General features: G+C 56.6%; 1 protein-coding gene across 1 annotated transcript in view; it reads right to left on the bottom strand.

Moving 5' to 3' along the window:
- Nucleotides 1-2,555: 2,555 nt before the first annotated feature.
- PHGDH (phosphoglycerate dehydrogenase) overlaps nucleotides 2,556-12,130 on the bottom strand; it is a 31,144-nt gene continuing 21,569 nt past the window's right edge. Inside the window, exons 6-12 of the mRNA XM_059375892.1 lie at nucleotides 10,876-11,008; nucleotides 10,288-10,436; nucleotides 8,952-9,104; nucleotides 5,961-6,093; nucleotides 4,890-5,020; nucleotides 3,734-3,971; nucleotides 2,556-2,860 (exon numbers count right to left, since the gene is read on the bottom strand). Of these exons, the coding sequence (XP_059231875.1) occupies nucleotides 2,706-2,860; nucleotides 3,734-3,971; nucleotides 4,890-5,020; nucleotides 5,961-6,093; nucleotides 8,952-9,104; nucleotides 10,288-10,436; nucleotides 10,876-11,008 (1,092 nt within the window). The 3' untranslated portion in view covers nucleotides 2,556-2,705. The remainder of the gene's footprint in view (nucleotides 2,861-3,733; nucleotides 3,972-4,889; nucleotides 5,021-5,960; nucleotides 6,094-8,951; nucleotides 9,105-10,287; nucleotides 10,437-10,875; nucleotides 11,009-12,130) is intronic.

Here is a 12,130-nt window from a genome sequence, read left to right as displayed (position 1 = left end):
ACTCAGAAGGAGTTCAGCTGACTTCCCCAGTCCTCTCTCCAGGTGCGTGCTGAATGCCTCCTATTCCATCAACTGCCCATCTCTGCAAGCCGTAGCTCCTCCCCTGCGAACTGCCTGGAGGCCCTTAGCCTAGATGGCATTCCCACAAGACAGCATATGCCTTCCCTAAGCTCTCTGGTGTGGTGTCAGAGTCACTGGCAAAAGCCCCTACTCACAATAAGTCTCTGGGCCTTGCCACCTATCCATACAGAGCTCACTGGGGGATCTTGGTGCTGAAACTGCCTCCATCCGCCTTAGCAACCAGGCCCTTCATGTCACCCAGTGTCTCCACTCAGGAGTCCTTTGGACACGATGTGGGAATGAGAATAAGATCTGACAATGAGGGTGTCAGGGTGCTGACGGGTTGAATGGATGCTGCCCGTGCCCCAAGTACGCCAGGTGATTATCAGCCCTGGTTCAACTCCAGGCACTCAGAACGCCATCGGTCATTGCCTCCACCGCGCAGACCGAGATTCCTGGCCCACCTCGGGTCCGATTCTTCACCAGCTTTGGTACTGAGCCCTAGGCCTTCCTATGGCAGCTCTGGGAGCACTTCATTGAAATGGATGCCTGCTGGCTGCTGAACAAAGCCCTCCCCTCCGTGTAAGGTCAACATAGGAGGGAAGGATTTCCTGTCACCCCGTCCCATGCTCACCCTCGGGCCTGCTCCTACCATCTGTTTCCTTGTCCAGATAACACTGACAGGCAAAGACTCTCCCTGCAAGGGCGTCTGGGTGGGTCAGTCGTTAAGCGTCTGACAGCCTTAAGCCAGGTCACGATCTCAGGGTCCTGCTCAACGGGGAGTCTGCTTCTCCCTCGGCCCCTCACTCCACTCGTGCTCTCTCTCTCTCTCAAATGAAGTGTTAAAAACAAAAAATAACAACAACAACAAAAACCCTCCCTGCAGGGGCAAGAAGTCGCCCTGCCCGGCTGACTTGGGGCTGGGTCTAAGAGGATGAAAGGATCACCAGCTAAAGGCGCTGAGCCGCGAAAGAGAGTGTGTCACATGTCCTATTAAACCGGACGTGAAGAAGGGCCAGCCCACCACTTCTGTCACAGCTCTGCTTCCTAGCCGAGGTACATGGAATGACATGGCACTCTAAAGTGAGCTACGGAGGCAATGCCAGAGGCCCCAGAGCAACACCAAGGAAACAGCCCCCTCTGTGGGGCGCCAGCTGGATTGTGAGAATCTTGCCCTTTTTGGTCTCCGAGTTATGTGGACAGCCAGCCACAGGACGAGAGGGATGCAAGGAAACTGTCCCGGGCCTGCCTGTGCCACCCAAGGCTAGGAGGCTGTTTGGAGAGGCTCAAGTAATTTGAGCCCCCAGAACTGGCTCTGACCACCTCTGAGCCCCAAGTATGGTGTGTCCAGGGAATTTCGGAGAATGAGGCCAAGAGACTGAATATTGAGCTCAAATTTTATAGGACCAGTGGCCTCAAGGGAAGGTCTCCTTAGTGCGAGGGACTCAATGAGAGACTGAGGGAGACCTACTGTCCACCCCCAAAGGGATGAAACGTTTTAATCCCTTTGTCACTGGAGCTCTGAGGCACCCCATCCCTCTTACAGATGAGGAAACAAAGGTTTAGAATGAAATATTCTTTGAAGGCCACCCCTGCTTCCAGGTCTGCTACAGCCAGGCCAGAACACGCCCGTTTCTTCAAGGGCACTGCAGACAAGGTGCAGCCGCTGATTCCTGGTGGTTCTGGTGGACCTTTTGCTCAATCGCAGCACAAAGAGGCCAAAGTGGTGGGTTTGCACCCGCCATGCCCATCAGCTGCCTTAGTCCAAACTTCTCCGTCCAGTCGGGAGCCTCGAAAGCAGATGCCATTCAGCCCAAGGTGGGGATGGATCATCCCCTACTAATGGGGGGAGGGGAGACCCTTAAAAGCTGACGCCCTTCGGTTCAGGCGTGCCATTCTGCCCTGTTTCAGAAAAATCACATTTTTTTTAATGTCAAGTCATATACTGTCCAATCTATACTGAGCTGGCTTTGTGAGATAGGCAAATATTCTCATGCACTTTCTCTCCCTTATGAAACCTTCCCAACATCTCAGACACCATCCTCTGCTCCAATCACTCCCCTGGACTCAACAGAATTCACACACCCCACCACACCCAGGGGCCTCTGTGTGCGGTCCCTCCCAGCGGACGGGGACGTCACTGGGAATGGTCTGGGCTTTAACCCTCCTCTGGGACAAATAACCCAGCCCAGGGTCTGGCATGAAGGGCTGTGCCTCTTTGCTGATACATTTATTAACATGCGTGTATACCCCCAGAAGGAAGGGATCCGAAACACCACAGGAATCGGAGATACTGAGTTGTGTTCCCATAAAGATGCCTCTGAACAACCTGAGACAGGCAAGAGAGAGATCCCTCTTCTGAGCACACACCTAGGCGAGCTCTTTACCCACCCCTATCTCCCTCCACATCCCCAACCCTCCTGCCCTGGAACCTGCTGCAACAGCCCACGGCTGCCCTCTGGTGGATCTGCAGGGTAATAACAGAGAGACGCAGGGACTTTGGGGGCAGGCTCTTTATTAGGTGGTTATTGCTGCATTATGAAGGTCAGCCAAGGCCTGCAGAGTAAGCAGCTGTCAGCCTCAGGAACGTGGATCTCCTCTGTTGATCACAGTGGGCAGGTTTCTTCAGAAAAGCTCCCCAAAGCTTAGAAGTGGAACTGGAAAGCCTCAGTCACATGCTGCTTCCACGTTTCCAGGCTGGGCAGCAGGGAGGAGATGCCCATGACGTGCCAAGTCTCCCCATCTGACACCACCGAGGTCTGGTAGGACAGCAGCTGCACGCCTGCCTCTGCCAGGAGGCCTGGAAGTAGAGAGGAAAACCGCTGGTTGGCAGAGGGCACAGGGGAAGGAGAAGCAAGAGGCTGGGAGCGGGGCCGGAAGCCTTGGACCCCTGTGAGCAAAGATGCAGTGAGGGGTGGCGAGTGATGGTCTCAGAATCAGAGAGCGAAGAGATGGAACAAGAGGGCACCTGGCCAGCTTCTTTCACTATTCAGAGACTCTGTAGGAGCACCCTGACCATCGGGTCAGCAGGGAAGGAATGATCCAGCCACAAACTGCTTAGAGTTAGAGCAATCTCCTGACTCGCCCGTCGTAAGTTTCATCCAGACCAAGAGCAAAGGAGCAAAGCAGGGCAAGGTTCCTCTGGTCAACTGGCCAGGACGGTGAAATTAGGCCTTTTGAGGTCTGTGGACACATTCTTCCACACCTGGAAGTGCTCCAAAATGCCCAGGGCTCCAGAGTCAGGGTCCTGGGGCAGGTCCACGATGTCCGCGGACACCCTGACATGGCAGGCAGGCTGGCCCCCAGGGCCTGCGATCGGAAGAAGGAAACCTGCACTCAAAGACTAAGAGTTCCTGGGACACAGCCCTGCAGGCAGGTCTGCACGGTGAGCTTCACGACGGTGAGCAGGATGGTTAACAGGGGCTCTGGGGTTCTACCCTGCCACGTGGCTCTGCTACCTCTGAACTCTGTATCCCCTTCCCAGATGGTTCTGGAAACTGGCTTGACAGACCCTCTGTATGCTGCAGATCCAGAAATACCGAGAGACAGAGCTAAAGGAGGCCAAGGCCCATGGAGTCCAATCCCAGGAGAGAACCCCTTCTGTCACACACACCCACACACACACTCGCCCCCTCTTCAGGGACGCAGGCAAGCCCCACAGAGCCCTCCTCACCGATCATGGTGGGTAGCATCACAGGGTTAGACGGCTGGGCCCGGAACAGAAGCAGGGGCAGGCCCCTGCGGAGAGGCACTTCCGGTCTGAAGACGGCTCCGTTGAGCGCCTGCAGCACGGGCGTGGTGCCCTGGACCAAGCCCACAGCCTGGTAGGGGGCACCTGCCAGGGCCACGGTCAAGAGGCCTTCCCCAGAGCCCTGCTCCCCTGGCGCCGCAGGGTTGTGGGAGGTGGTTACCTGCAGGGAGAAGGAAAGGAGCCGCGGTCAGTCCTCCCAGCTCCATGGCCCCCACCCTCTGCATCCACCCAGCAGCCGACTGGTAGGGCTGCGGCCGGGCCAACGTGCTCATCAATTCAGGGCCGGAGAAGAGGGCAAATGGGCCAAGCCTGGGGGTCCTGAGCATCTGCTTCCTGGGACAGTGCATGGCCTCCCTCAAGGGAAGGCCAGGAGGGGTCTGCCAGGTACAGGTGAGGGCTGGGAGCTGGGAAGGAGCTGGAAAGGAGGCAGGCCTGTCCGAGGGGCTGACACAGCCGGGCCCCTCCAGCTCACTGCTTCCTGACCAGAGTCAGTGGCCTGGTGGAGGGGGGAGCAGAAGAGGGGAGACATGAGGGCTCTGCTGCCCACAGTTCCTGCTGGCTCCCACAAGCTGAGGGATGCAGACTGCGATCTAAAAAGGGAACCAGAGGGGAAGACATCGAAAGGTCAGCGTGAGGGCAGCAGAGGCTAAGAGGACACACTGCTGGCTTCCGAGGCGGCAGGCTGATTAGGGGCCTGGGGGCGGCAGGAAACAGAGCCCTGCATGGCGTCAGGCACCGCCCGCTGGGCCACCCCCCAGCTTCCCACCAGAGACAGCGCGGCTCCTCACGCTCCCCAGCCGTAAAGGGCCTCTGCTGCCACCACCTCGCACGCGCAGGGCACTTGTGCACAAAGCACTTCCACGAGCATTCAGTTCACTCTAGCAAGGCTCAGAGCAAGGCCATGCGTCCGCTTGGCAGATGGAGAAATCCGAGCTGCCCGGCCCAGGCGGACCACGTCAACAGCAGGAGCTGCGCCCAGGGCTCCCGGTCCACAAGCAGGGCTGGAAGCCTGCTCTGAAAAGGCAGGGAGAGAAGGACAGCGCCGACAGGAGAGGCAAGGGGGCAGGGGGACACGCACATTGAGGCCGGCCTCTTTCACCAGCAGCTTGGCGTTCACCAAGTTCACATCCGCCTGATCGGCAGTGTCTTTCAGGAGGCCGACAATGACCGCGGGGCTTAGGCAGTTGCCAGCATTCTTCAGGGATGTTCCTGGGGACAGAGAAACTACCGTGAGGTCACTGTTGGTTAGCAACGCTGGAGCCGGCAGATCACCATCACCTAGCTTCGGGTCACGGACTCCTGACTGCCTTGGGGGCGCCAAGCCCAACTGGCCGAGGCTGTCCTGCTTCCCTCTGGAAGGCAGATAGACAGTGATTGTGCCCCATTCCCTGCCTTGTTTCTTCTGGGGATCCCCCAGCTCTGACTTGTCCTGTCACTGGCAATGCCCAGGGTCTCACCATCCCTGAGCTCAGATGCCCTACGGACCACAGGGAGGACAAGCCTCCACAGGGTTTCGGGAACTAGAGCCTTCCCCAGTCTCTCAACTACATCTGCACAGGCTGGAACCACTGTGAAAGTGGTGGGAGCCCACCCAGACCCTCAGGTCAGACATTTAGGGCCCTGTCCTCACTCCCGCTCGCCAGCTGAGCAGAGGCCCCCGAGGACCACCCACCTGCCCGAGGACCCGCCTCACTACGTCACAGAGTACGAACTGTCCCACGGTCGGTCTAGCACAGCCATCCCAACTCTCACTTTAGACACGAAGAGCCCCAAGTCAGAGAAGGGGAAGTCACGTGGCAGGTAAGCAACAGGGTCAGACCCAGCACCAAAGGTCTCATCGCTTATCTGGGACTCCCTCCACCCACCAGCTGCCTCTCCCATGAAAACTGTCTCTCGTGGAAGTTTCTTTTTGCACCCAGCACATGTCTATCTTAAAACACTATTTAAATGTGATTTATGAAAATCACATATTTCCCAGTGATTTTCTGTACCTTCCCTGTGTCCCCACTGGGTAGCAAGTGAACCACATATAGACAGAATGTGGGACGTGGAATCACAAGGACCAGGGTCAAGTCACTTGCCAGCCCCTCACAGTGACCTGCGGCAGACACAACCCTCTTCCCCTCCCTCTGCAGCATCCCCAACTCACCCTGTGTTACCACCTGGATGGTCCCTTTGGGGGATCCAGCCCAAGCTCGCATCAGGGTCCCCAGAGCTTCTGCCAGACCAATCCAAGGCTTGGTATGTGGAGAAAAGGCACTCGTGAGGGCCTGGGCATTCACCTGCACAGAAAAGGGGAACAGAACTGAGGTCAGGAAGAGGCTGGCACAGCTCCACCTGGAGAGCAGAAGGCACAGGGCCATCCTTGTTTCGGGTGCCTGGGGTCGGGGAATGTGGAGACAACGTCCATCAGGCACCAACAAGACAATGACTTGTGCCTTTAGCTTGAGAGAGCTGTAGAGCAAGGAAAGAACACAAAAGGCTAAGACCATTCCAGATTGCCAGAAGCAGGAAAAAGGCATTCCTCTCCCCCACTGAACTGTGCCTGCTGCATGCTCTCCACAGAAGACTGGTTTTTCCTGTGCTGGGAAAGGTCTGGACAGCACAATACGAAGGTGGGTCTCTGACATAAGAGGGATATTGAGTCGCAGACTAATGGGACCTACGCTAGGTCTCTCCAAGATGCCTTCCTTTTCATTTCTATGTCAACTAAAAAAAGAGAGTATGTGTTTACAGCGTCATTAATCACTTCGGCCAAATAGCACAATTTATAAAGCTGGATTCACATAACCTCAACGACCCTATCACTCTTCAAACATTGGCCCACGGGAAGTCCACCAGGAGGCATGCTGGGCAGCCGACAGGGACCAAAGCCACATGTCCTTCTAAAGTTGTTAGCTCTAGGTTCCAGACAGTTGGATCCCCACCAGGGGCTTGGTAACAAAGCCAGCTTGTCGCAGGTCAAAACTGCAATTCCATTTTGTGGTTCATGATGGTCTGGCTTCAAATTAAGCATTAGCCACTTTTGTGAGTCAGTGTGTAAAGAGAACCTAAGGATCTAAGAAGGATTTAATTCGAAACACAGGGTTTGATACAAATCAAACAGGCTGCCCATGTTGAAAACGGTCAAGGGGGCAGGGCTTCCCAGCAGACCCTTCTGTGCGGCCAGCCGCCTTGCTTGAGGGCTCCTGCGGCGGGTCTCCCCCTGCTCCTCTCCAGAAGGACACAGAAAGACCAGCAGTGAACCAGGAGGTGGGATGAGGGCAGGCCAGCTGCTGGAAGCAGAGATGCAGGCCTGAGTGCCAGGGGGCTGGGCTGAGGCTACAGCAGGTGGAGGGAAATGACCTCCAGACAGCCCCCGTGGAACCTACACTGAGGATGCTCACGGCAGGTCTGGAAAGCCAGCCGAAGGGCTGCAAGAGTCAGGCGCCGTTGAGTGCATTTGATCCTATGTTCATCTGCGTCTAAGGTTCTGACACACAGAATGAGAGATTTCCCATGTGACACAAATGTCTTTCTTTCTAAAAGCCTACTGTAGGACAACCAGCCACTCTGGCCAGAGACTGAAATCTGCCCAAGCTTAATGACTTTGACTGAAAGATTTTACCTCTGCTAGAGGATAGATAACAGTCTAGTTTCATCTGGAGGAGCTGGTGGCAAGCAATCCCCTTCACATGCCACCCACCACAGTGACTCCCAAGGGCTGCAACAGTGAGGGCAGAGGCCTGCCTGGCAAAGGGCCTTGGAGGGAAAGGCCCAGCCCTGACTGGCTGGCACTGGGCACAACCCAAGCCTCAGCCTTGGTCTCAGCGCGTCACCTGGGGAGAGTAGCTCAGAAGTGATACGGGCAAAGGGAATGAAAGAGTGTCCCATGCTCTGAGGAGCCAAGAGACGTGGACCAGAGAGGGGAGAGGCACACAGATGGGCAGGCCAAGCATCATCGTCGTCATTGTCATTGACCACCATCCTGTAGCTGCCACCAGGCTGGCCCTGAGGGGTCCTTCAGGGGAGGAGCTGGCTCCCTTACTCTCCTGGGGGCGGGGTGGGGGGGGGGCGTGTTTAGAAGGCATGGTGGCCTGGGGAGCTGGGCCATCACACCAGGGCTGGCAGACTGAACAAAGCATGCTGTGTCTCTCCTACTATGGTTCTGTCCTCAGCAATGAAAATCCCCAGCGGAGGGTCAGCCAGGAAGCTCACTCACCAGTCTCAGCCCCGCCCCCGCCTCATGCCCCCGCCTCATTCCCCCGCCTCTCTCCCAGAGAGCCACACAGCTGCAGAGAAGCTTACATCCTGGGCTTTTTTTGACCTCAGAGAATTCAGAATCTAAAGACACAAACTCGGGAAATCTTAATAAGAGAGAATGTGGTTCATTGCAAAAGGGTGGAGGCGGCTGGGAAGACCAAGCAAGTCTTTGTGAAGGGGTGGCAAGCCCCTAAAGGAGAGCTATGCTTGGCTTACTCATCTGTGTCCCCGAAGGGCTAGGACAGCATCTGGTACCCTCTGGAGCTTAAGGAACATCCAAAGACTGAATGGAGGAGACAGGCCTGGAAGTATAGGTCAGGTTAAGCTTGGGGAAGAAACATGCCAGGAAGGGTGCGGTGTGAGCTAAGACAAAAAGTAAGGACATTAGGCCATGATCTGAGGACAGCAAGGGGGCCTGGAGGGTTCACTGTGGGGGCTGGGACTCGCCCTGCCCAGAGTTATAGGATGGATACTGTAAAAGGAACGTTCAAGCCTAGGAGGTGAGAGAGGGCCCTGACAGGCTTCTCCAGAGGCCAGCCCTCCACCCGCCGCTCCACCATCCGGCGTCACCCAAGCCACACTCCTTCACTCCCAAGGCATGTGGAGAACAAAGGAGCCTTTCTCTGAAGCCTGGACCCTGGGAAAAGCCACAATCTCGGCAGCAACAGGACAATACAGCAGGGCCAGGCCGCTCCCTGGGGCTCCCCACCCCCCACCACCGTTAGCCAACCCACAGAGGGCTGGCTCCAGAGGAGCGCTTATCTCTGGCTCCCAGGGCTGAATCTGGTCAGCACACCACTGCTTCCCAGAGTTGTCACCGTTTGCCAAAACCCAACGCCCCCCCCCCCCTGCTCCTCCCTCTGCCCTCAGGGCCCCGGCCTCACTTGGCCGGGCTTACCACGCCTGCTAGAGATTTCCCCTTCACCATGTCCACAAACTGGATGGCGATCTCCTCCCCACAGCGGCTCTGGGCCTCCTTGGTGCTGGCGCCCAGGTGGGGGCAGCTGATGACGCTCTCGTGGTCCACCAAGGCTCGGTCCCTCGGGGGCTCCTGCCCAGGAAGAGACACCTCTCCGTTGGCTGCCGTCTCTGGTTTTGCCAGAGACGTCACGGGGTTTGAGCGACTGGCTTCCTCGTCAGTGTCCCTCCACAGCCCCGTGGACAGAGCTAGGGACGAGATTTGCCTCTCAGGTCCCCACTTATACCTATGTGCCCTTGGGTAAATTGCACCTCTCTCTGCCTTGACTTCCCCATCTATAAAATGGGTTAATACTACTCATCTCGTATCACTTTGTGCACACTATGATACGTGTAAGAACAGAAGGTTCTCAGCCCGTGGAAGCTACTGTTTCTGCTACTGGTTTTTCCCTCGAGTCTCCCCTCACCCGTGAATCCTGCCGGCACTTACAGCTCCTCACGGTGTCAGACTTCACAGGCCCTCTGCCCAGCTGTCCCAACCTGGCTCTCACCACGACAGGTGGCCCCTGAGCACCTCTGCCCACCCTCCAGTGTCCTCTCCATCCCTTCTGCTTACTGGGCACCACGTACTGCCCGTGAGAGGGTCACTCGGGCCCCTCCTCTGGCCACCTGGGCCTAAAAGTGCTGTCCACACAGTACCGTGGGCCACAGGAAGGCCAGGGACAGCAAGGGAGGGGTTGAGCCAGGGAACTCTTTCCCCTGGATCTGTGATGCTGGTGGCAGGACTTTGAAGAAAGGCCAAGAGGATTCGAGTGGACGTGCACTGTCCATCATTCTCTCTGGTGTAAGCAAAAGAGCAGGCAGGGAAACAGGTGAGCAAAGACGGAATCTCTGGCTCCGACAGAAAGGCAGGGACAGCAGTCCACACAGGACGCAGGAGAACGCTTCTAGCCATTGTCCTCAGGCTGCCTTTCCTCCCCACAAGAGAGGAAGGCGGGGAAAGCCAACGGAAACTGGGTAGGATGTCTTCTTGGCAACAGGATTCATTTCATTAAAGACCTGTATCAACACATTAAATCCTGCCCCAAATCCTCCACCTCAGAACAGATTTGCTTCACCTCCTCCATGAATTCCCACATGGCAGCAGTCCAGGGAGCCTGAGACCAGGGACTGGGTCCTATTTAAAATCTGGCTTTGCTGAAAGCCAACATGGCTGCCTCTCCAGTTTGCTATGGATGCTACTGCCCTTAAGCCGGAGCCCTTTGTGCACACTGGGCCCTCTGCTCAGCGCTCCTCTCCCTCCTACAGGCACTCACCTCTGTAAAGACGTCCAGCGCGGCACCAGCACACTGACCAGACTGCAGGGCCCGGAGCAGGGCCCCCTCGTCCACGATCCCTCCCCGAGCACAGTTCACCACGCGCACGCCCTTCTTGCACTGGGCGAAGGTGCTGTCGTTCAGCAGGCCTGGAAGGAGGGAAGAGCTCTCCTGCGGCCCGGGTGCCTCGCCTCTTCTCCTTCCCCACGGGCCCACAGCCTCTCTGGCCTCACCTCTCCCTTCTCAGCTGGCTCTGGGGCCAGAGTCCCTGTTCTGGATTTAGACCACTCTGTTTAGAAACATCCTAAATGTCCCTGAGCTGTGAGTGCTTTGAGTAGATCCTGGAACCAGGGAGGGAAGCAGTGGCCCCAGGAAAAAACCATGGGGTCACTGTTTGTGCACATCCAACCCGCTCCTGTGTTTCCAGCTAGCTCATCTTCCCTCCATGTGGGGCAGGTAAAGCCAGCAAAGCATCCTTCCGTGCTCGACGGACCTAGTCCCCAGGGTGTGCGGAAGGCGCAGACGGAGGGCCCACCCTTACCTGGGCAGTGGTTTCGGTGGCCAACCCACAAACCGCGACACACCTACCTGTGGTGGAGGGCAGGAGAGGCGTGTGCACAGTGATAAAGTCACAGAGAGGCCAGATCTCCTCCAGGGGCAGCTGCTGGACACCAAAGGAGGCCGAGACCTCCGGCGCAATGATGGGGTCGTACCCTACGGTCTGGCCGGAAGCGAGAGAGAGACTAAGACACAAGTGAATGTCGCTGTCCCTGATCAGTACTGGTATTATTAATAACGGTGGCTATTATTTGAGCATCTACCAAGCACTACTGCTAAGCCTTTCCAAATTCCAGCTTACAACTCACAGTAAGGGCTGCTACCATTCTGCTTTAGAGGTGAGGAAAGTTGGGCTCACACATTAGGAGGGGCAGGCCCGGAGTGCGAAGGGAGGTTTGTTTACCTCTAAGCTCTTAACCACGAACAGACACATGAGGAGCAAGTGTGCACGTGTACATGCGTGTGCGTGTGTGCGCGTTTACACATGTGTGGCTGGATAAGGTGGAGCTCAGGAGCCCTTAGCAAGCAGGGAGCCCAGGAGAGGCAGGACAGCCACGTGGGGAGCAGCGACATGCTCAAAGGGTACGACCAGACGGGGAAGGACAGGCTGGCCACAGCTGAGGACCCTGCGGGCCAAAAAGCAGGCAGGGCCCCTGACTTTTTTCACAGAATGAGAAAGAAGCAGGAGGGAGCAGGGGAGCAGAGCAGGCTTATCAAGGAGACCAAGCCCGATCGCTAGGAAGGGGGCATGCTGACACAACAGCAGGCAGAGTCTGGTCCCCTCTTGACATTCCTTTTAAAAAGGCTTCATTCAAATGCACCCAGTCTTGGAAGGCCTAACTTGGGGGCTAGCCACATGGAGGTCTAAAGGACTAAGGATAGATCTTTTCTTTTTTCTTTTTTAAGGATTTATTTATTTATTTGACAGACAGAGATCACAAGCAGGCAGAGAAGCAGGCAGAGAGAGAGAGGAGGAAGCAGACTCCCCATTGAGCAGAGAGCCTGATGTGAGGCTCGATCCCAGGACCCTGAGATCATGACCTGAGCTGAAGGCAGAGGCTTTAACCCACTGATCCTCCCGGGCGCCCCAGGATAGATCTTTTCAATAAAGCAGGTTTGGCGGGGACAGGGAGCAAGCACATGAAGAAGAGGGAAAGGCGAGGCATAAAGGCACCATGGATGGGGAAGGACCCAGAAGGAAGCTTATTCTGGGCTGGCCGGGGAGGAGGGACCTCTCTAAGGCTGCGGAGAAGGGAGGGAGCAAGGAAGGCCGGCAGGCAACTCT

This window comes from Mustela nigripes, chromosome 14 (assembly GCF_022355385.1).
Source record: "Mustela nigripes isolate SB6536 chromosome 14, MUSNIG.SB6536, whole genome shotgun sequence".
Lineage (NCBI taxonomy): Eukaryota > Metazoa > Chordata > Mammalia > Carnivora > Mustelidae > Mustela > Mustela nigripes.
This window is presented reverse-complemented; position numbering and strand designations above follow the sequence as displayed.